The sequence below is a fragment of the Dermacentor variabilis genome, unplaced genomic scaffold, assembly GCF_050947875.1.
Source record: "Dermacentor variabilis isolate Ectoservices unplaced genomic scaffold, ASM5094787v1 scaffold_12, whole genome shotgun sequence".
Taxonomy (NCBI): domain Eukaryota; kingdom Metazoa; phylum Arthropoda; class Arachnida; order Ixodida; family Ixodidae; genus Dermacentor; species Dermacentor variabilis.
In genome coordinates, this window is record NW_027460280.1 from 15,552,136 (window position 1) to 15,575,712 (window position 23,577).

The 23,577-nt window shown below is 47.3% G+C and overlaps 1 protein-coding gene across 10 annotated transcripts in view; it reads left to right on the forward strand.

Annotated features, from left to right (window-relative positions):
- Positions 1 to 23,577, forward strand: part of LOC142566104 (WW domain-containing adapter protein with coiled-coil-like) — a 448,398-nt gene that overhangs the window by 130,891 nt on the left and 293,930 nt on the right. For 8 of the 10 annotated variants that reach the window (XM_075676876.1, XM_075676877.1, XM_075676884.1 and 5 more), the window contains 2 exons: positions 10,012 to 10,295; positions 17,180 to 17,358. In XM_075676876.1, the coding sequence (XP_075532991.1) occupies positions 10,012 to 10,295; positions 17,180 to 17,358 (463 nt within the window). The remainder of the gene's footprint in view (positions 1 to 10,011; positions 10,296 to 17,179; positions 17,359 to 23,577) is intronic. The other 2 variants (XM_075676878.1, XM_075676879.1) reach the window with 2 other exon arrangements.

Genomic DNA, 23,577 nt, shown 5'->3' on the forward strand with positions numbered 1-23,577 from the left:
GAAGCCCGACAAATGTTTAAAGAATGGTGACCTTGTCATTATTAGAGATAACAAAGTACCCATTACGTTTTGGAAATTAGGTAAAGTTAAAATCTTTAAGGGGAGCGCTGGGTACGTCAGAGCATGCAAAGTCCGACCAGCAGACAGCACAGAGCTGACGAGACCGGTTCAACTTCTTTGTCCCCTGGAACTGTGCGGATGACATTGTTGGCCACGGAGGATGTTGGAAATCGTGCTCGTGCGGCGCATCGTAGAAGAGGAAGAAGATGGGCTCGCAACCGGGAGTATGCTGATGTTAGGCTTGTCACCTTGAGTACGCCATGTTAGGACGGCTTAATGCTCTGCGACAATAAACCTGGCAGAAGTGCCTTTGCCCACAATATCTTAGAGATTGCGTATGATATTACCCTGCCTTTCTTTCAGTGCATACATCTAGTGGCAGCAATCAGGATTGAAGGTAAAGCAGCTAGTGACACCAGAGGATAACAATATTGAATGATTGCCAATAGGTACTGTGTGCACAAGCACAATGCAGAAGAAGGCAACAAAAGAGATAGACAATTGCTTCGCAGTGATGATTTCTAAACTCAAGAAGACATATCTTTTTATTATAGTAGACTTCTGTTAACCTTTTGAGGGTCGAATTATTTTGAAAAAAACTTTCCCAGGTGGTCAAATTACTTTATTGCGGATCTTGAATGTACAAAATGTATAAAGTCGGGAATAAATAGTAAAAAATAATTAGGAACAGTATTTTGGTGTCGGCATCACTCAGAACTGCAAAATGTTCAATAGTATTTCCGAGGGTGGTACTCCTTGAAACACGGTTCTACGCACAGCGCCTTATCGCAATCTGCACACCTAAAATGCGTGTCTGTTCTCTTGGAGCGAGGAGTTGTGTTGGCGCACACGACATCTCTGCGTGCGGCTGCCTTGTGCAGAGAGGTCTGAGGCACCCTCTCGCGTAAGCGCGTTGCCGCAAAGAGCGAGAATACCTCGTGAGCGGTGGTGATAAACAAGCTAAGAGCAGTGCCAATCAAGATAGAAATCAACTTCCACCGCCCCTGCGAGTGCGTGCCGACAAAGAGAAAAACCACGTTTCGCGCGCCTCCGTTGCGATCACGCGGCGGAACCGAAACCGCGAAAGCGCGTTGCCACTGAGAGCGAGAATACCTCGCGAACGGCGCCGATAAACACGCTAAGAGCAGCGACAATCAAGATAGAAATCAACTTCCACCGACCTGCAAGAGAGTGCCGACAAAGAAAAAATTGACGTTTCGCGTGCCTCCGTTGCGATCACGCGGCGAAACCGAAGCCGCCAAAGGGGCGTTGCCGCAGTCTGAGCGACGCGCTGAAGCTAGCAATCAGCTCTGTTTATCTCCCCAAGAAGGTAGCACCAATTTCAAACGCATCTTGTAAGTGCTAAGAGGTGGCAGCACCTCCCGGTGAGCACGTATCGTCATTATGGCGCGAAATTTCAAACGGAGGGTCGGAACCGTACCCGTACGGCAAAGACCTTGCGGGACAGAAAACCGCCGCCGTACATGTACGGCGAAAACCTTCAAAGGGTTAAACAGGTCTCGAAGGGGCAGAAAATTTGTTTTGGTTTATGTGAAGTTTCTTTTAAGTGAAGGGCAAAAAAATCGACAACAATTGTTTTATTCGAGAAGTGTGCCAGTGTTTTGGTATTACTATGGTGTAAAGAGACTTTATGTGTGCTAGGCTTCTAATATTGTAGCTTCTTTAGCACAAGGTTTTTGATCATGCGTGAAAAAAATTCCCTATAATTCTGTGCAGTGCTTGCATTCATAACAGCTCTTCGTAGTAAATTTTCAACTGTGTAGCTTGCCGTGTGACCCAAAACAATAATGCTAAATGGAACCGTGATATCTATGTGTTCGTTAATATGTAGAATTAGTCTTTGCCATGAACTGTCCTTGGAGCAAGCAGCAAGGGCATCATCTGAGGTATCTTTTTTGTGGACATGTGAAAGAAGCAGTAGTAGAAGCTTGGCTGCAACACCATGCCTACTCTGAAGTGCTGCTCTCTTGCACCTCGAGGATCGTTACTCTCCGAGCGAAGTCCTCGCGATGTAAACATCGTTGCAACTTTGACATATTTTATTTGCATTAACTTTGTCTGATGGATTAGATTTTCTCCATTATTTATGGCATCACCGCATGACATGTATGTTGGACTTGTTTTGTATGCTAATCAGGTAGGTGGTCGTTTCAGTAAAGCTCCGATTAACTGGAATTCACAAAAGCATGAGTTCTGTTTAACCAGAGTTTGAACCAAAGCTGATGCCATTGTCCCCCCCCCACACACACACGTTTTAGCTGTCTCTTGAGACTCCCACAGTGTTAAGTGCCCTGGCTAAACATGTACACATTTAGTTTTAGTGGCTGTTCTAATCTAAACCATAATATTTTATTGGTGTTCCTTGCCCACAACAGTACATAACAGAGCCCTTAATTCTTTAGAATGTAAATCTAAAGTGGAGGTAGACGTTCACTTCTTTTTGTATGTGCTGACAAGCTTTGTATGGTAAAAGGGCTCAGGACTAAAGTGCTGGTTGTGCCTTAAAATGGTTCATATGTCGCGATGTCACAACTAATGAGTAAAAATTACTGCTGAGACATGATTAAAGAGGTCATGACACCAAATTTTTGAGCGTGAATTCTGCATTGCATGCTCAACCGTATGTGTCCCACAGCAAGCTGGGAAAATTTAAACACATTCGTTGCGGTAGAAAATTTGTATAAAAATTATAAATTTTTTGTACTGCTGTTGGACCGTACAGTAGTCTGGCAGCACTCCTGGAAATAGCTCCCTCAGGTAACCGAAGCCGTTCTCAAAGGCTATGCTTTTGCATACTGCAAGCAGCAGGAGTGATTGCAGGAGCTCGAAATACGTCTAGGCTGCCTTGCATTGTTCTGTTTTTAAATGTATATCAGGGTCTGGAAACTCCTTATAACCCCCTTGGGACGCTTGGCCGCATGCCGATATGTGGTGGCAGCACCGCTTCCATTACTGGCGGCTGCTGGATATCGAACTGGAAATAATACACAAACAAAATGCCTTCATGACTTGGCTGGCCAGAAGATAGAGGGTGTGCAGCCGGGAGGAGGAGGGTTGCCATGAAAGCCCTCTTTTCCCGCATGCAGTCGGGATGTTTTCATGCTCTCTTGCAGGCACGCTCGCTGTGCCGCGACAGATTGCGGACCCCCTGAAGTGTGCCGTCCTTACGAAGTGATTTTTTTCCTGCCGTATTTACCTTGCCAAGCGTCTGTCCATTTTTAAAGCACTGAGATATTGGTTGTACACGCCAGTGCCAAGCAATTGGGATAAGAAATATTTATATAGGGAACCATCGTTAACGGCCAATATTTGCAGTTGATATGTTACATTTTATTTCGTGAAGTGAGTCGCTTTGAAATTCCTAACTTGGAGTTAAGCTTAGGAGTATAGTTCAACTAGCCCACAGATATAGTGGGGACTAGCATAAAAAAAAAATAACTTCCTGGTACCAGCATTCGTTAATTTTGTTTGTGTGCTGTGAAGTTGATCAACTAAAGCCGGCCGATTTCTCAGTCAGCCAAAACTCAACACAAGTAAAAGCTGAAAGTTTTTGTTTTTATTCACACATTTCGTACTGGAAGAAGACTACCTCCATGTAGTGCAAAAGTGTCAATCTGCAGAAGAATGCAGAGAAAACACACAGATTTAACCTTCTTTGGTACGATAAGGGGTGCATCAAAACGCAACGAGGAATTAAATGTGTACATCATTTCGCCATCATTGCTCTTGAAATTTGATTAAACATTGTGGCAGTGTTTTTCACTTTAGTCTTGGCAGTTCATGACAACAAATAGTGAACAAAATGTATAGCCCAGCAAACGCACACTCAAGCCCTTCATTACAAGTATTTCACCAGCAGCAGATGGCCTGCCGTCATGATGAATTAGTCGAGCAATACTGCCCTTATGTCAGTTCAGTCATGCTTGCACAGAACTGGTTTACTCATGCAAAATGAATACCTGCTCATAAAATAGAGTGAAATACTTGTGCTTGCCTGTTGTCATTAAGAAACCTGAAAAACTTCGCAGAGCTGGAAATCTTTGTGGTAGAACACGACAGAGACTCTCAAGACATGTGAGGTGCCCTTTTAGCCATCTTCGTCAAATGCTTGGTAGGCCCTCCTCCATTCCACACACGCCTGAGCAAGCTGCTCTCTCTCTTATCTTTCCCATCTCAATACTTGGCACGACAACCGAAGCTGATGACCGAGCGCGATCCAACTTGTGATATCGTTGAGTGAGTGGCAAGTGGCTCAGGAAGGAAGCTGGACAGACACATGTAGTCAACCAGTTTGCACGTTTTGCCAGATTTAAAATTCACAAAAAGAAAAAAAACTAAGCAGAAGAGTTGTTTGCCATTCACTCAAATTTCTTTATTTCTAAAAACATGTGAAAGACAAAAAATGTGAACATCCACATCTACTTCATTCCACGAGATCTTGGGATGTTTGGTATCTGCTAGGAGTGCGCATGTTCCTTGAAACCGAAACTAGCACTTGCCTTCTGGGGGTTATGTACGTCTCGGCAGTCTACTGCTGCTTTTCATCACAGGAGCGAAGGAATTTTGGCAACAATTCAATGGCAACGCACTTGCTGCATCATTGAGTGCTCGAGCGTACGCAGAAAAGCATCCGGTATGGTCTTGGAACTACTTCAGAGCAGATGACACAACACTGGCCCTGCATTCGCACAGTACATGACAAAAAAGTGGTCGCCGTCAGTGGGCAAGTCTTGCTGGTAGCGATTTGTAACAGAAATCTCAATTTAACATGTGCATTAAGATACCAGTTTTTTGTGTGACAACCATATTAGACCCTCCACTCTGCGAGATTGATAAAGTGAGGATAGTCGGAGGACTGTGTGAAGACTCTTTAAGTTGAAATACTAGTTACTAACTCAGAAAAGTACCATATTTTCGGGTGTATAAGATTCAGCCCCTACTTTTCGCGACTTTAAAGAACAAAATCGGTATGCTGTCGTGGATACAGGCAGTGTAGATTGTTAGATACGGGACCGTTTCCTGAGCCTACTTCGAGTTCACCAGACCACATCGAATCGCACCACAGCTAATTAAGGAGCGCAGAAGCACGGATACCACATTCCTGAGACGCGGCACGTGCAAACAAGTTGGCAGCCCCCACTTCGTGTGCCGCAGGTGGAGCTATTCACTGCTTGACTCTTCCCGAAAGTGAAGCAAGAGCCTGGCACTGTTGCGGGTAAAGTGGGTCCCGAAGCAAGACGGCTGTAATGCGCCGTGAAAACATGGCAGCGTCGCCCCCCCATCCGCCTATTGTGATGGCGCATTGCAAGTCAGCAAGGCAAGACCGCAGGGAGAAATAAGCCCTCGGACAATTGAGGACCAAACAGCGACCCTCTCCGCCGGGTGGGACACCATCGCACGGGCGCCTACGATTGGCCGAAAATGACACCCAAGCGGGCTCGCCGATTGGCCGAAAATGGCGTCACCTGAGTGGGCTCTCCCATTGGCCGAACGTGACGTGTCTTCGAGACACCGAAGGGCTTAAAAGACGCAGACCGGGAGCAGCAGTAGAGCATTCCTAGAGCATTCCTAGAGCATTCCTTGATTCATCCCTTTCGAGCTTCTTGCCACGGGCCGCAGCGTCCGAGTTGCTGCCGGCCGGCAATGACTCTACGACTGTTAATTGACTCTCACTGTAAATAATGTAAATAAACCTCCCACGTTTTCATCCCAAAGTCCTCCTCAACTCTTACAACTGGTTGGCAGCGGTGCGATCGCCTCCAAATGCAACAACTGGTGGTAGCGCTACGGATCAACCTTCGTCGAGAGAAATCCTGAGGAACCAGGAACAGCGAAAAAGAGCCTTCGTCCAAAGGAGTCCCGAGGAACTTGGAACAGTGAAGAAGAGAGAGCCTTCGTCCAAGTAGTCCTGAGGAACCGGGAACAGCGAACCAGTGAACCGGATGGCAGGGTGCTGCAACCGTAAGTGAGCGCGTGGTTTTTTTCCTTTTGATTCGCCAGACTAAAATGTTTTGTGTTCATTTTGATAGTTCTGGGAATCGGGAATTTGTTGCATTCGTGTATTTGCACAAATTAATTAAGGAAAACAGTTCTAACCACCAGTCGGGGCAGCTGCCATGGATCTTAGAAGGTTGACGAGGTTAGACTTGTCATTGGTGTGCGACGATTTGGAAGTTGAGGCGGACGAACAGATGAAAACGCCAGCTATCCTAAAAGCGATTAAAGATAGTGGCAATGATGATAAAAGCATTGAGCTTGCTTGGGAAGTGATACAAGAACCACGGGAGCGTGAGCGTTGTGAACGTGAGCGTGAGCGTCGTGAACTCAAGAGTGAGCGTAAGCGTCAAGAACGCGAGAATGAACGTGAACATGAGTATCACGAACGTAAGCAAAAGTACGAGAAAGAGAAGCCGGCATTGGAAAAACAGATACAATATTTTCAGCAGTTAAAGGAACAAAGACAACGCCTGTTGGAAAATTCTGTAGGCAGTACAGGGCAAAAGAATGAGAATGTATCTAGCAGATTTTCGCCAAAAGCCGACGAAAAAAGTATTACCTGTGAGATTGGCTGCACATTGATAGGTGAAGGGAAAAGGCTAGCTTTTTCTTTAATGATGCCTTAGTGGCAACAGAGGCCATTAAAGGCCATAGTGAAAGCGACGAGGTGCTGTGCCAACAGAGGACTGTAGAGACAGCTAGACCAGCTGCAAACAAATTGGCACAGTTACCGCGCGTGTGCGTTGCATGTAACGTTAACGAGGTAGTTAGCGAAGTACAGAGTACTGCTGACCCGACAGAAGCGAGCACCCATGTCAGGTCAGAGCTGCGTGCCGAAGTGAAGTGCCAGTTGGACGATGCAGTTGAGGGCAGCTCTCAGGATTGCAAGCTACATAGCTCGAGAGAAGACAACTGCATTGTTCAGGGATCGGTGCGGCTCTCCGCCAGTCTAGTTAGCCAAGAGAGGGGTGATTTAGTTATTAATCACTCAGACTGTGCGGGTAAGAGACCGATCCAGGCTGACGAAATGTGTAACAGCCAGCACGAGGCGCGAGTAGACGGCATGAAAGGAAATGCAAAGAGAAAGCGCCGTAAAAGGAAGCGCGGTAAAGACCGATAGACGGTGACTAATGTAGCGCCGCCAAAGACGCCGAGAGACCCAAAAGGGCAGGGCACGAGAAAAAAAAAAGTGCGGTCATCGTTGACGACGTGGGCGCATCAAAAACGTTCAGGCCACCGGTCAAAAAGTGACCAAGAAGCATGTTCTGCACGGACGCGGACACAGGGCATGGGGCAGCTACGTTCCTTGTCGGTCCATCGTTCTTTCCAAAGTTCAGCGTGTAGTACAAAGAAGCGCAAGGTGGCAGGACGAGACGAAGTGATAGGGAGTAGCGACGTGGTCAATCGAGGTTGTGATAAAAGCGGGCGCCAGGGTGCAAATTGGCAGGGGACTGTAACGTCTTGGGGGAGCTGATAGCGAGTCAGCCCTTTTGTTGTTCCTCGGTAGCCAGAGTAGCTTTCGGACCGCGACCACCTCAAGTACGGCTCAAAATATGACTAAGACGTAAACAATTGGATCGGGAGGCCAAGAGAGTTTCCGTAGAAGTAAAATGTTCTGTTTTGTTTTATTTTTTGAGCATCGGATAATTTTTGCAATTTAAGTTTCTTTCAATATGTAAAAGTATGAGCTTTGTTTGTGTTTTGTTTGAGGAGCTCGAAAGTTGAAAGACGCGTTCTTCTTTTTTTTTTTTTGTAAACATGTAGTATCGTGAGGTCTTCATTAATAAGTAGATAGGCTGTCTTTTTTTGTGTGCGAGTAACCTGAGGGTCAAGGTTATCGGTGAGAGGCCTATCGTAACGCGCGTGTGTATTAGTTAACCTTCTTTTTTTATGTGTTTTTTTCTAAGGTTAACCGCGTAGGTTTTCAGTGAGTACATGATTTGCACTGAGAAGCGTTCTGATTTCCATTAGCGCGTGTCCTGTGTGGACGGAAGGAAGCAGATTTATGACTGGGTTGCTCGTGTGTGTTGAGGGCAGCCGTATTCTGACTTCTTTAGTGAGCGTGCCTGGAACTAGTTGTTAGAAGACGCATTATTTTAAGGGTTCTGCAGAGTGCTAAGTCCCGCAAGTTTAATTGTTCGTTTAGGTTACGTGTCCTGTAGGGACTAAAGGAAGAAACGTAAGTAAGCATAATGAAACGTGAAAAGTACGCGTTCCGATTAGTGACCACAAGGCTAGCGCTCTTGTGATTATGTACTTGTGAAGATGGCCAGACTGTTCAGTGGCAACAATACGTGAGATAAGTACGCCACTGCGTTAGGGTTGGAAACATGCTGTTCGAGTAATTAGGCCACTGAAGTATGTTCGGCTGTTTTCATTATTTGTTTGCAACGGCAACAGCCCATTGTTTTCTACAACAATAGCACTCTGGTCTTGTCGGCATTTGGGGAGAAATGGATAGCGGTTTGGAAAGGTGGTTGGAACTGCTTTGTCAAAATTGGGGAAATAAAAGATCAGGGTTCATTTTGACTCAGTAATAGCCTGGCGAGTCAGGGTTGAAGAGCCTGCGCTTACACGTGGTGCAGCGCTGTGTTGTTTTGTTTGTTTGACGTACGTTCTCCAGGGCCCAGCATCCCGAAGTTCGTCAAACGAGGCTCGACACCAGTACCCTGCAGGTTCTTTCAGCATTCCTCATGGCCAGCGAATTGAGTTCACCGGCCATTCCGAACTTCCGGGGCGAGGACGAGCTGTTAGGTACGGGACCGTTTCCTGAGCCTACTTCGAGTTCACCAGACCACATCGAATCGCACCACAGCCAATTAAGGAGCGCAGAAGCACAGATACCACATTCCTGAGACGCGGCACGTGCAAACAAGTTGGCGGCCCCCACTTCGTGTGCCGCAGGTGGAGCTATTCACTGCTTGGCTCTTCCCGAAAGTGAAGCGAGAACCTGGCACTGTTGCGGGTAAAGTGGGTCCCGAAGCAAGACGGCTGTAATGCGCCGTGAAAACATGGCAGCATCGCCCCCCCCCCCCCCCCCCCATCCGCCTATTGTGACGGCGCATTGCAAGTCGGCAAGGCAAGACCGCAGGGAGAAACAAGCCCTCGGACAATTGGGGACCAAACAGTGACCCTCTCCGCCGGGTGTGACACTATCGCACGGGCGCCTACCATTTCCCGAAAATGACGACACCTGAGCGGGCTCACCGATTGGCCGAAAATGGTGTCACCTGAGCGGGCTCTCCCATTGGCCGAATGTGACGTGTCTTCGAGACACCGAAGGGCTTAAAAGACACAGACCGGGAGCAGCATTATAGCATTCCTTGATTCATCCCTTTCGCGCTTCTTGCCACGGGCCACAGCGTCCGAGTTGCTGCCGTCCCGTAATGACTCTACGACTGTTAATTGACTCTCACTGTAAATAATGTAAATAAAACTCCCAAGTTTTCATCCCAAAGTCCTCCTCAACTCCTACAAGATGTGCAGTGTGGAAGCTTTGCTGTGAGAGTGGTCAGGCTTCTGGCGTAGCTCCAAGGCCATAGTTTAGATTTGCAATGTCCTCTATGTTTTAATTGCTTCATAACTTGTTAGCCTAATTCTAAATTACCTAGCATATTCCTATTTCTTAGTGTGATGTGGTGTGCATTATTTTTTTGGTCAGGAATGCAGATAGAGATACTGCAAAAAGTTACTATATATACAGTGTTACCTTCTACTATGTGGGAAGTAGAGTGTACTGTAGCTTTAAGAGCAGGGTCCCCTACCATATATTTCACAACACGCAGCTTATCACAGAGACTCTTTTTACATCTGCCCAAGTGCATAATGTTGCCTTCATTGTTGCCTCTACCATTTGTGCCTGCATTTATTATGCTACTGTAGACATACCTTCCATTCAATGTGTGACACATAGGTCTTGTCATGTGGCTGCAGCAGCAGCAACAGCAACAACAACAACAACAACAACAGCAGCAGCAGCAGCAGCAGCAGCAGCAGCAGCAGCAGCAGCAGCAGCTGCAACAACAAACACAGCAGCAGCTGCTGCAGCAGCAACAGTCACAGCTGCAGCAGGAGCAGCCAGCGGAAAGCAAAGACAGGCGTCAGCAGGTGGGGGACTGGTCAGAACATGTCAGCTCATCTGGGAAGAAGTACTACTACAACTGCAGGACTGAGGTCTCTCAGTGGGAGAAGCCTAAGGAGTGGATTGATTGGGAAAAGTGAGTACCGCATCATTCACACCTGTCTCATGCATGTGGACTCTGCAGATGAGTGAAGGCTTGAAGCTGACAGCTACAGGAGAGGTCTTGCTTTAAAGGGCCCCTGACCAGGTCTGGCCATTTTGAGCTGACAAGCGCAGAGCATACATTGCGTGATAATGATCGTGTCTGCAAAGTATTACATCGCTACGCACTGTGAAAAGATCTGAAATTTCAAACCGAACACTGTTTTTCCTTCTCCTCGCGGCCGCTGCGCTCCAAGCCAGAGGATGACATAGTCGTGTCCCTGCGTCTACGTACTCGAGTCTGCAGTGTGACGTCACTCTTGGTGACACGTGACTTCGAGAATTATTCAAGGCACCATCTGTTATTTGTGTGATCTGTTGCTTGCATTGACGAATTGAAGTTTAGAGAAATAATAAAACACACCAACAGAATGTCTGCAGATTTTTTGCTTTACTTCGCACTGAAGCAAGAGAGATGTACTTCCGCTTCGTCTGCTTGTTCTCACGGTTGTGCAGTTACGTGCGCAGGTACTAAAACTATGCCATTTTCTACCGTGTTCTGGTGCGTGATCACGCTCTGTGACCCGCTTGTTCTGCCTCAGTATTCATGTAGCACTGAATTATACTGCTAGTTATGTCTCCTTGTGCACAGCACGCAAAATCGTGCGCTGCACGAAACGATAACAGCTCGTGCGCAACACCGCCAGTAAAAATGCGCATCGCCGAAGAAAAAAGAAAAAAAAAAAAACAAGCGAGGAGAAAAAAAAAAAAGTGAAGGCGGGGCCCGTGACGTATGTGTCACACGATCCTCGAGGTTCAGCATGGGAAAACGCAGGGAAGGAATTTCACTTGCGAAGGCTAGATGGAGCGAGCGGAGGGGGAGTCTCGTTGTGCTGTGGAGCCTGTCTGCTGAAATCATGGGTTCGCGTCACTGAAATATTTATATCTCCGCTATTAATGAGCCGACTTGAAAAATTTTTGCGGTAGAATGCTCTTTAGAGGACACGTAACAACTTTCAGCTTATAACCAAATTTGCTATGGGGCTTGGTGAGGGGCCCTTTAACATTGAGTTGCTTTCTGTAGCCAAGAGAAAGAGCTGAAAGTTGTTGAGAGAGGCTTCAATCAATCAGTCAGCACATATTCTCATTCATCACTCAGCCTTCTTGACATACAATATTAAAGCTTTTAATCTAAACATGAAGAAACACGTCACTGATCCAGTGGTTCTGGCTCTTTCTGGCTTTGGGGAACCGTAGCAGTGTCGGTTGCAGAGTGCTGTGGAATCCCTTACCTCTCCTTTTTTTTTATGTGCTCATACACTACTCGCTAAAGACAGTTTACAGTGCTGCTACATGGGTGCTGCCATCTTCAAACACAGCTCCACTGCCATTGACCACCTTCTGGCTTCCCCTTTCCAATAATAGTGGATGGCATGCAATAAATGCAAAAAAGTGCTTGAAAGGGAAAATTGTTATCCACCCGACTGTAGCATAGGTTTCTGAGAAACAAAGCTTCACAGTTGAAGAAAAATTTGTCCAGGGATCGGACCAGGGACCAGCACCTTTCGGAAGCGGTCGCTCTCAGAGCTAACCAGATTGCAGAGCCGAATTATGTCGAAGCATGCTGCACATGCTTTTGATTACGGTGCACAATTCAGGCATTTGTTTGTTACACACGAGACCACTTTACTACAGTTTTCGTTTTGCAGACACTGGGTGGTGTTACAAGTCTCGGGATATCTTGAATACCAGGAAGCTGACTTTTGCTGCAACATGTTTTTCAATGAATGGCACCTCAAATGAGGCAAAATATTTTTTTTTTTACATTGCTTTTTCAAATTGGTGTCATTAATGCTGGTAACAGTTCTGTGCCAGTTGTAATTAGATGTTATGAACCGTGCAGCGCGATTGTGAACAGCTTTTAATGTATTCGATAGGTATGCCTGGTCAGGGTTCCATATCGCTGCTCTACAATAACTTGTTAATTCAACCCTTGTTAAGCTGGAATATTGGATCATTCGAACTCGTCCTCTTGTCCCAGCAGGCGTATGCATTATTTAATGGCATGAAACTCTCGTTAATTTAAACATATTTGGCCACATACCAGTTAATTCTGACAACTATCTGAGTGCGGAGCAACGCAAAAGAGCACTTGTGTTGACGTTCTCCAGTCCTCGTTCCAAGGGGTGCACACAGAATGTTGGTAAAAGGTGGCACTGTTACAGGATGTAGCATGTGCTCTTTAATTTACACATGCACATGCGCCGTCTCCAGTCACAGTGCGAGCACTGAGATGTCTATTTTGTTTACTGGCAGTCCTTCATAGCTTTAGGTAGACCCTCGCTCTTTCATTGGCACTAAAAGTCCCCTTTTCTGAAGCAGGGTTTGGGTACGGGCTAATTGGTATTCCATTGTAAACTTCACTTACAGCGCCTACATAGACAAAGGGACTGAAAGAATGACGAAGACAAGCGCTTGTCTTCATTGTTTCTTCAGTACCTTTGCCTATGCGCGTGCTGTAAGTGAAGTTTGCAATAGACTTTATGAGCTTATTCATCTTACCGCCTTCCTTTTTGCTAGCTTCGCCAAAACGCAGAGGGTTTTTCACCACTTTTTGGTGCACGGCGTGTGTGTATGCGCATAGTTCAGGAACGCGTACTAGGCCCATTAACAGTACCGTATACAAAACAGGCATGATGGGGAAAAGGACGGCTCAAAGCACCACAGAAATGCCAGAAACAGCTCATTTAGGACCTGGGAGCTCATACTTTTACCGGAGACGGCGCCTGCACTCGTATGTCATCAAACCTTGCTATAACAAACTTCGGTATAGCGGATTGTGCGATGTAACAATCTGTTTTCCTTTCCCGGACTATCACCTTGAGAACCAGTGAAGAAGGCGGCTCATAGGCATGTAGCACGAGAATAGAACAAAACACGCTAGCGCGCTCGACCTGAGTGACTACGGTATCGGCCGCTCTCAAGATCCAGCAGCACCATGGCTGGCCGGTCTAAATAAACCATGGCCATGGCAGCTACCTCTTCATGTTGCGTCCCACAAATTGGTGACACCGGAGGACTGGTCCAGCCACGCCAGTGTCAATGCACCAACTCTAGCTGTCTGCCAGATGTCCCACGGTTGTAGGGTGTCTGGGAATTCTGCATCAACCTGCTGGACATCTGGTTCATCCAGCTGGAGAGCCAATTCAGTAAAAACGAGGTTCCCTGCTCTTGCTGCGTTGCCCCGACTTCTACAAGGACTTGCGGGCAGCCGTTCTTGCTCGCTACACCACCTCGAGTGCTCAGTCACAACAGTTCTTGCCATTTAAACCGTCGTGTCATTCCGTGTCTTGTTGTTCCACATCACCTGTGTCCACCCGTGCTGATCGTAAGCATGTGTCGGCCTCAGCATTAAACCTCTACTTCGTCCATGTGTCTCCTCCCCATCTCAAAGGCCGCTGCGGAACGACTTTTTCCAAGGAATTCACTGGGCCAAACGGCAGTGATTTTGACTACACTATGGCCCGCCGCTCTCCTTCCTTGCATGTTCCTGCAAGCTATCCGCTTTCTGTTCGGGGGCACCTCACTCGTCACTGATTCAGAAGCTCTCCCATTGGATCCACTAGGCGTAACATTTGCTCACGCAGGCATGGTGACGCCACAAGCACAACATTCGTGATGGCTTCAGTGACCACCACATTCCTGATGCTATCGGCATTCGAGATTTCGCCGCAAGTAGCAGCAGGCAAGCCTTCTGATGTTCTGTGTTTGTACCTTCCGCCGATGCATAGCCTACCGAAGTTTTACAGGAGCAACTCCGCCATCTGGTTTCTTCAGCTTGAGAGTCACTTCATCAACAATGTGAGCGACCAGCACTTGCGCTATCTCCATGCAATTCGTGAGCTGCTAGACAGCCTTCTTTCGGAGCTCTGACTTCTACCAGGCCCGGGCATCTACGAGAACCTGTGGCAGGTCGTGATTTCATACTATGGCATCACTATTCTGCACCTTGCTCACAACCTATGCTGCCATTGCTGCCATTGCAGCCATTGTTGCCTGCCTAGATTGCATGAACCTGACGCTACCAAAGGCGACAGCATCTGCTTTACGTAGCCCCTCTAACGAAAGCCCTGGGAAATTATGCAAAATGAGTAGCAGCCAGACTGGCCACGTCATCTCGAGACCAAGGTCTTGCTGGTCGTCACAATATGCTGCCCTGCACGACTGTACCAGCACTTCAAATGGTGATGCAGCATAAATCAACAAAGGCAACAAGGCACATTGCAGTTCTCCGCCACTACCACTTTTGCATGTCGTTCTACAACACCATCTTCAGCGTTGTTCCCCTCAACGGCCTGCACTCTCGGCACATGCCAAGAACCAGCCAATACGCCTCAATTCTGCTTGCTGAGTTGCACTGCACTGGGCACTATAGACGTCGACACCATCCTCAGCACACAAGACAATGTGCCTTGTGTCCAGACACCCTTAGCCACGACCACCAGAGAGCTATTTGTGCCTCTTCAAAAACTGGACAGTCGGCTGCTTTCTGTGCAGGTGCTGCTGGAACACTGCCCCCATCGCTCGTTGGCCCATAAAGCGGTCAAGGCGCTTTTGTGCTTCTTAAGGATGATGGGCTTGTGTGAACATCTCTGACTATTGATGCAATTTCTATTAGACCATACGCGTCAGCAAACTCACCGCTAATTTCCTTTTTTCCTTCCCTCTCTCTCCCTGTCATCTTTGTTTTCCCATTGCCCCGGTGTAGGGTAGCCAACTGGACATTATTCTGGTTAACCTCCCTGCCTTCTGCTGTTCTCTTTCCTTCCTTCCTTACCTTGACTCTTAAAGGGCCCCTCACCAGGCCCCATAGCAAATTTTGGTTATCCGGTGGAAGTTGTTACGTGTCCTCTAGGGAGCATTCCGCCGAAAATAATTTTTCAGATCGGTTCAATAATAGCTGAGATAGAAATATTTCAGTACCACGAACTCATGATTTTAGGAGGTGAGCTTCACTGCAAACATATACGCGCGCTCCAGTTGCCCCGTCAAGCCTCCGCAAGCGAAACTCATTCCCTGCGTTCTCTAATACAGGACCTTGAGGATAGCATGACGTATGCGTGAGGGGCCCTGCCTTCATTTTTTTTTCTCCTCGCTTTTTTGCAGCACGGCAGACTTCTGCTGATGGCATCGCACGTGAGCTGTTGTGGTTGTCTCATTTTCTACAGTGCATGATTTTGTGCACTGTGTACGAAGTCAGTCCTACACGAATACTGAGGCAGACACAAGTGGATTACAGAGCATCATCCCACGCTGGGACACGGTAGAAAATGGCATAGTTTCAGTGTCTATGTGCGTGACTGAGGGGAAGGAGGGGGGGCACGACGTGGAAAGACGGAACAGAAGCACATCTCTCTTGCTGAGGTGCGAAGTAAAAAAGCATGCAGACATTTGGTTTTTGTGTTTTATTATTTCTCTAAGCTTTAATTTGTCTATTCAAGCAACATATTACACAAATAACAGATGCTGCCTTGAATAATTCTCGAAGACACGTGTCACCATGAGCGACGTCACAGTGCAAACACATGTACGTAGGTACACTAGCACATGTATGTCATCCTCCGGCTTGGAGTGCAGTGGCCGCGAGAAGAGAAAACGGCATTTGGTTTGAAATTTCAGGTATTTCCGTGGAGTGGAGCGATGTAATACTTTGCAGACACGATCGTTATCGCGCAATGTATGCTCTGCGCTTTTCAGCTCGAAATGGGCAGGCCTGGTGAGGGGCCCTTTAACGGATGCAACGGATTTCCGTTCAGGTATATATATGCTTGCAGTATCTCTTCTTTCTGTACGCCGACCTTTTGCACATATTCATACCTGCCAACCCTCCCGATTCGCCCGGGAGTCTCGATTTTTTACTGAAATTTCCTATTGTATGATCACTGTCTTATATGTCCTGAAAAGTGGTCTCTGCTCGAGCAATAATGGTTTTTGCGAAACCAGCACCGTGGAATCAACAGCCGCATCGTAATCGTCAGCATCACCAACAACGGCCCCACTAGCACCATCTGAAGCTGCCTAAAGCAAGTACTTCTTATTGAATGACTGGAAACTGTTTAGCAGAAATTTCGGTGCACTTGCTCAGGAACTGGGGCCTCTGTGCAGCTCTCTTTGTAGTGGAATCATTAGGACTTCTTCCATCATTGTCTCCTTGCAATCCCGTATGTTCAAAAGGTTCAACATTTTCAAATTGAAGAGCAGAGATTATTTTATTTGTATTTGTAATTTTGAATGTTCGTACAACTCTAATGTTTTATATATTTAGTTTCATTATGGAAGTTGTGTTTGAAAAAGCATAATATGATGCTGTGTTGGTCGTACTGTGTAGAGGTGGTTTTCTGAGATGAACATTCAGTGTCATTCATTTCTGGGTGACAATGGAGGTGCATTGTTCTGGCAAGCAGAGTAGTGGGCATGAAAATTTCGCTTGCACCAATTGTCAGAACACCTTGCATTTCATTTGGGTTTCCAAGTGCCACATGGCCATGGTGGTGCGAGCTTCGTCGACACAGCATCAAACTTTGGTCACCAACTCTCAAATGCTATGAAACATTTTGTTTCTAAATTGAAATTAATTCTTTTTTTTGGACTGTCCCAATTATTTGGATATTTTTTATGCCCTCATCCATCTTAGAAATGCCATGCAGCGACTGTATTTCTTTGAATACGAGGCCAGACTTCAATGAAGCAAAGTTTTGATTAAATGAAGCAAAGCGGTGATTTTGCCAACTTTGTTGTATCAAGATTTAAGCGTAATAGATGCATTTTTTCTGACAGAGAAATTGCTCCAAAGAGCAAATTTCATCATTTCATGTGCAGACAACAGCCTGGTGGCAATAACAGTGGAGCTAACCAGCCTACACCCAGTGACCCAGGTGGGGGGCAGCCCAAGTCGCGCACACAGCAACGTACACCGACTTCTGTGGCTTCTCCAGCACCCACAACAGCTTCGGGTGCTACCACAGCTACTGTCACTACGTCCAACAGCAACATCCAGCGTGAGTGCACAGACAATATGTGCATATTCCTGTGAACAGAGTGAATGATGTTCCTACAAGACATTGGTTTTCAGGAGGAGGTTCAGCCTCCAGAAATAGCTGAAAATGTATTTAAAGTGTGACTGTGCATTACCTGGCATTATGGGACACAATAGAGACTTTCCATTCACCTCCGCAATGTCTTGGCCTCTCAAAGGTGCTGCAATCTTTGAAGAATAGACAGCACAAGATGTACCTAGCACCTGTTTCAGGTGAAGCAATTTTGCACATTATTTTTGGGGTCTGTGATATCCACACATGCAAACTCGCATTCACTTTGCACTTGTGTGGATCGGGGTGATGGCAAGTTTCGTATTTGCAGTGATACAAGTGCTGCGCCTTTGATGAAGCCGCAATAAAGGAAAGGCTCCTGTGTGCTGCGCCTAATGGCCACTTTTCACGGGTATTGCAGCACACCTGCGCCCAGGCGTGCCTGCTTGAAAAAGCCTTTCGCCATCTGCACAACAGGGTAACTTCTAATGGTGAAGAATTTTAATTTCCAGGTGCACTGTTGTTGAACTTGTCGAGCCAAACCAATCCCGCATATTGGCCTTCTCCCTCCTCCATGATATTGGCCATGTGTTTGAGCATTGCATCCTGTATTTTTTCAATGCCTGCGCGGTCACTCTGAAATTAGTTGAACCAGTGGTCCAATGTGGTAGCACCACATTTTCAGTCATATTAAGCCCTTCTCTGCCTTGGATGGGCTAGGTTTGTCCACATGTTTCTGTTAAAAACAGCCAAGGATGAGCTGTGCTCTGCGACATTACTTTTCATGTTCTGGTAATGCAATGAATGAGCTGGTTTCATTTCAGTGCCTTTTCATGATTCTTGTACAGTTAAGCCTCGAAATAACGAAGTCGCTAAAATCGGCAATTTGCTAGTTCTGTCGAAATTTTGTTATGTTGAAATTTGACCTTTTATGTAAATAACTACAGCCGCCCATGAATTTTTCTAACGTGAAAGTCGCAATTATTGGGCAATCAGAAAAAGCAACTATGAATGAGAAAAGAAGTAATGTTGTTGAATTTGAAAGTCGGCAACATAATACAGTTGGAACCTGCAATAACGAAATCCCGAAGCAATGAAATTCTCACCGCAACGAAATATTTTTGGATCCCTGGTGAATGGCCATACGAGTCAATGCATTTCATATCTCACAACAATGAAACTTCTTTTTATAGGACATTCTCAAATAATCTACTTGCGTAACACTAACCGTGTCCAAAAACTGTTGAAATGCATTCATTGTGCCCTTAAATTGCGCAAACTACCGCCACAGCACACCTGTGTGGCCACCACCATTATTGCTTACAAAAACACGCACGCACGCACACCACTGCAGTGGAGCTACAGTGAAATCTCGGTATAACGAACTTCAGGGGACCGCGGGAAAATGTTCGTTATTCTGAACGATCGTTATACTGAAAGCCCAAAAATTAGCCATAATAACAGCATTTCAGTAACGTAAACGTCCTACCTTTGAAACGGTACCTCCTTGAACTCGTTTTTTGACCCGCCGTGGTTGCTCAGTGGCTATGGTGTTGGGCTGCTGAGCACGAGGTCGCGGGATCGAATCCCGGCCACGGCGGCCGCATTTCGATGGTGGCGAAATGCGAAAACACCCGTGTGCTTAGATTTAGGTGCACGTTAAAGAACCCCAGGTGGTCAAAATTTCCGGAGTCCTCCACTACGGCGTGCCTCATAATCAGAAAGTGGTTTTGGCACGTAAAACCCCAAATATTATTATTATTATTATTATTGAACTCGTTTCTTACACAATGCACATGTAATCGACAGACAAGGCACATTTATTTGAAATAGTCCGTGATCGTCTTCTGACGGGCGCAGCACAGACTCTGCAGCACGAACGATTCCAGACCGTCCGCATTCTTATGCACACCTTCGGTCGCTGTGCCGCTTTTGGCTATAAATATGCGGAGTTTTCGCAAGTAGTCCAACGCATCTGTGGCCGACACGGACTCGTCGCGGTCTTCGGGTGCTGCCGTAACGTCATCGTCCATGTCGTCGCTGCATTCCTCATCTTGAGTCGCCGTGCCCTGGACCCTCTGCAGTATGTCATCAGTGGTAAGCTCCGCTGAGGTCCACGTCGCGTCGTCACACTGGACATAGTCGTCAAATGTGACTGAAGGATCGACGGCTAGCTGCTCGGCCACCTCGCTCCAAAGCTCGCTCGAGCTGTCCTCCGCTGCCGGTTCATCGGTTTGTGGTTGGCCATCTGTGATAGTCAGGCCAGCCTTCTTCCAGCAGTTTTGGATGGTGGTGGACGTGACGCTCCACCATGCGCCTGTCAGCATTTCCGCAGCCTGTCGGACGTTGATGGCTGTCGAGTGCTGCAGGCGTAGGTTGATGAGCAGCCGCTGAACAAGGCGCTTCCGGAAGTGCGACTTCACGCTCCAGTGGCTGAAGTACTGATGTGCAGTTCGGCGGCAGATACTCGAGCCGCACATTCATGAGCCGTATGTTGACAATGTGCGCCGAGCAATTGTCCACAATCATCAAAATGTGCCGCCCCTCCTTCCTCATCTTCTTGTTTACCGTCAGCAGCCACTCGGAAAAGAGCTCGCGGGTCATCCAGGCACGCTGATTCGCCCTGTACTGGCACGGCAGCGACACTACATTTTTCATGCAGCGCGGCTTCGAAAACCTCCCAATCACCAGAGGCTTCAACTTTTCAGTGCCATCTGCATTGCAGCAATACAGCACGGTGACTCGAAGCTTCGACTTTTTGCCGCCTCTGCACTGTTCTCCTTTAAAATGCATTGTCTTGTCCGGTAGCAGCTGATAAAAGCAGGCCATCTCGTCTGCGTTTAAAACATCAGCTGCTGCGTAAGACTTGACTATTTCGTGGAAGCTTTCCTCCCTCCACGTGGCTGCTGCTGCTTCATCTGCTGCCTTCTCCTCGCCAGACACAGACTGCCAGGTTACGCCGTTTCGTTGGCGAAAACGGTGGAGCCAGCCAGAAGACGCTTCGAAGCCGGTGACCTCAAGAATTGCAGCGAACTGCCGCGCCTTCTCCTGCAGCATTGGGCCTGACACGGGCACATTCTGTGCTCTCACGTCTTTAAACCAAGTCAGCACTGCTGCGTCAATATTCTGGAAATCGCCGAGCCGCAGTCGCTTCCTTGATGGGGCAAGCTGAGATTCTTGCTGGTGCTTCAAGATTTTCTCTTTATCTTTGAGAATCGTGGCGATCGTCGACCGCGCCACTCTACGTTCTTTAGCCACGATGGATTGTTTCTTCCCGTCTTCTATCTCGCGAAGAATGTCTACTTTCTCGCTCAAAGAAAACTGCTTTCGCTTCTTCGCCGTGGTTAGAGTTGTTGAGCTCATGGCAACGCGAACGCCAGCACGCACTTCTAACACAATAATATAACCAGAAGGAAAACAAGATGGACAGGCCTGGTAATGGTGACAGCGCGTGAACAACTGAGAAAACAAGCGAGAAAAACGTGATGTGGCGTTGCCTCCGCAACAGGAAAAAAAGAAAAGGCCCACTCCAGCGTTAATTACAACTTTTTTTTTCCTTCTGCCGCACCGTCTCAGGTTTTACGAGCCCATGCTCCCGCCTCTCCACTCACAAAACCTGGTGCATCGTTGCCTCCGCAACGGAGAAGGGGGGAAAAAAAAAGTCCCCGCCCGCATCTTTCTCCTCCCGCGCCATCTCAGGTTTTTGCGGGAAGCAAGTTGCAAGGCACCCGCTCTTCGCGCTGCGTCGTCTGCTAGCTTAGAGCTCCGACTGCCGTGACGGATACACTGAAATCTAAGAATCCTCGCATTTCGGGATATGAGTTCGTAGTACTGAGGTGTTGTTAAGATGACACGGAAATTAAATAACGATCGTTATTCTGAAATGTTCGTTATTCTGAAGTTCGTAGTAGTGAAATATTTTTACATTGAAACTATAAGCAGTCGGCATGGGATTTCTTAAAAGTTCGTTAATCTGAAATGTTGGTTAATGTGGTGTTCGTTGTAACGGGGTTTGACTGTATTAGTGGAGTAGTTGCACCTTGCAACAGGCGACAGCGATGACGATGGTGGTTTACCTATCGCAACGGGTGACTGTGCAATGTCCGGACTAAAAATGCTATATGTATTGGGATTTAAATTAAAGAAAGAAAGAAGAAGAAGAACCGTAGGCAATCTCGCAATGGGCACATTTTATTATAATCCTGTGTGCCATCACAGCCTGTGCTAATGCAGAGCAGAATGCCTGAGTGCCATGCTCACTCATAATCACTGACTAGGCAAATCGACATCTACATGTGAAGGCTCGGATAACCCCAATGACACTTTGTCATGGAGGAAAGAATGAAAATAGAAGAGGTCCTGCCGTCACGTTTTTGAAGCCAGAGGCGTGCAGTCATGTTCGTTCTTGACTCTCTTGGCTCGCCAGTCAGCTTGCCAGAGCAGATAGTTGTGAGCTTTAACTTGCATTGCTACGAGTCGCCAGATGTGTGTGCTGCTGGAACACGTCAGAACAAAGCCAATGAAACTTCTATAACAATTTTAGTTAAGCAGCCATGCTCCTGTGTAATCTTCGTCTACAAGACACGGAAAAACAAAGACCTACGCCGTGATTGCTTGAATGTCTCTGTTGCTGGCTGACACTTGCATTCGCAGATGCAAAACGCAACTTTCAAGCTTACACACAACACTCCAAAGTCTGCCTGTCTTGCGAACAGAATGTGCTGCAAGAAAGACACGGAACGAAAAATGTTATCTCACTTTTCAGAGGTCGAGAGTGGTTGCTATGGCAACGTTCATGTTTGGCATACCAGCCCCAGTGCTCCTTTGCAAAAAACACCACGTGTCTTCCGTCACATTCTCTTTAACTGATCTGAGCTAGCCGGGGCCTCTCCTACGCTTTCCTTCCTCCATGCACTTTTTGCTTTGTCTACTGCTGCACATAGTCGTGTATGTGCAGTGTGGTTGCTGTGTGTGGCTGGTGCTAGGATGTGTCAACCGTGTGTGTGGTGATCGGTCCACCTGCTTTGCCAGCCTGCTAAGATTCCGCTCCGCCTCCAGCCAAAAGGTGGAAATTTATTATAGTACAGCATACCTGCCAGCCCTCCCAATTTGCCCGGGAGACTCCTGATTTTTTACTGAACTTTCCGATTGTATGATCACTATCTTATACAGTCGAACCCGGCTATATTGAACTCGCAAAAAAATGCCTATCAGTTCGATATAGAGCATAATTCGATATAAGCCTGCTAAATAATTGGATGTCATAAAAGCACATACCATTTATAAAATCACTTTATTGATTAAACTAGCTTAGTTTCGCACGAAATAGTCCTGCATTTTCTTCTGCTTTGGCAATTTCACTGCCTGCGACGCACGCACTTTTCTACATTAAGGAGTCGGAGCAGCTGAGGCCGCAACTTTCCGCATTCGCGCAGAAGCACCGGACTAGTGCGAGCGCACCAATCACTTCGAAGGATGTGGGCCAAGGACCGTCGTTGCTTTCCTCATTGTGCCCACTTTCACTTGTGCTCGGTACGATGTTGGCAATATAGTCTTCGTTTTCGGGCTCTCCCGTGGTCGCGACACATCATTTGCGCTCACAAACTCGTCCACCGTTGATTCGTCAACAGCTTCCGGAAATTCTGACAGTTCGCTCCAAACTTCGGCAACACTGGCAACGGCTTCGTCGCATTCATCAGAATTTACGGTCATCACCGAGCACGCGGAAGACGGCACGGCTGAAGCAATTTCAGATTAACCACTCTTACACGGCCGTGCGTACGGGTCGGGCGCCACGGGCACCGGGTCGCGAGTTTGGACGCTTTAGCCCTAATCTCCCCCTTATTCTTCAAGATCGTGCCGAGAGTGCTCCTCGGAATCTTGTGCTCTGCGGGGACATCCGACTTCTCATCGCGTTCGACACGATTTATGATTGCGAGCTTCACGACGAAAGGCAAATTCTTCCGCTTCATCACGGCAACACTGCGAGAGAAGGCCTACAAGGTGCACACAAAAACAGCCAGACAAGTCGCACTTTCGCCATCTTGCATGACGAGGGCACAAGAGCATCTGATTGGCTGTCTGAGCAAGCGCTGTGGGCGGGCCAGGATCATTTTTTGCAGGGGGGGTGCCGACGGCTCGTCCGAGGCAGCGCGGTCGGGCGCAGTCACGGTAGGGAGAGCGGTTGGA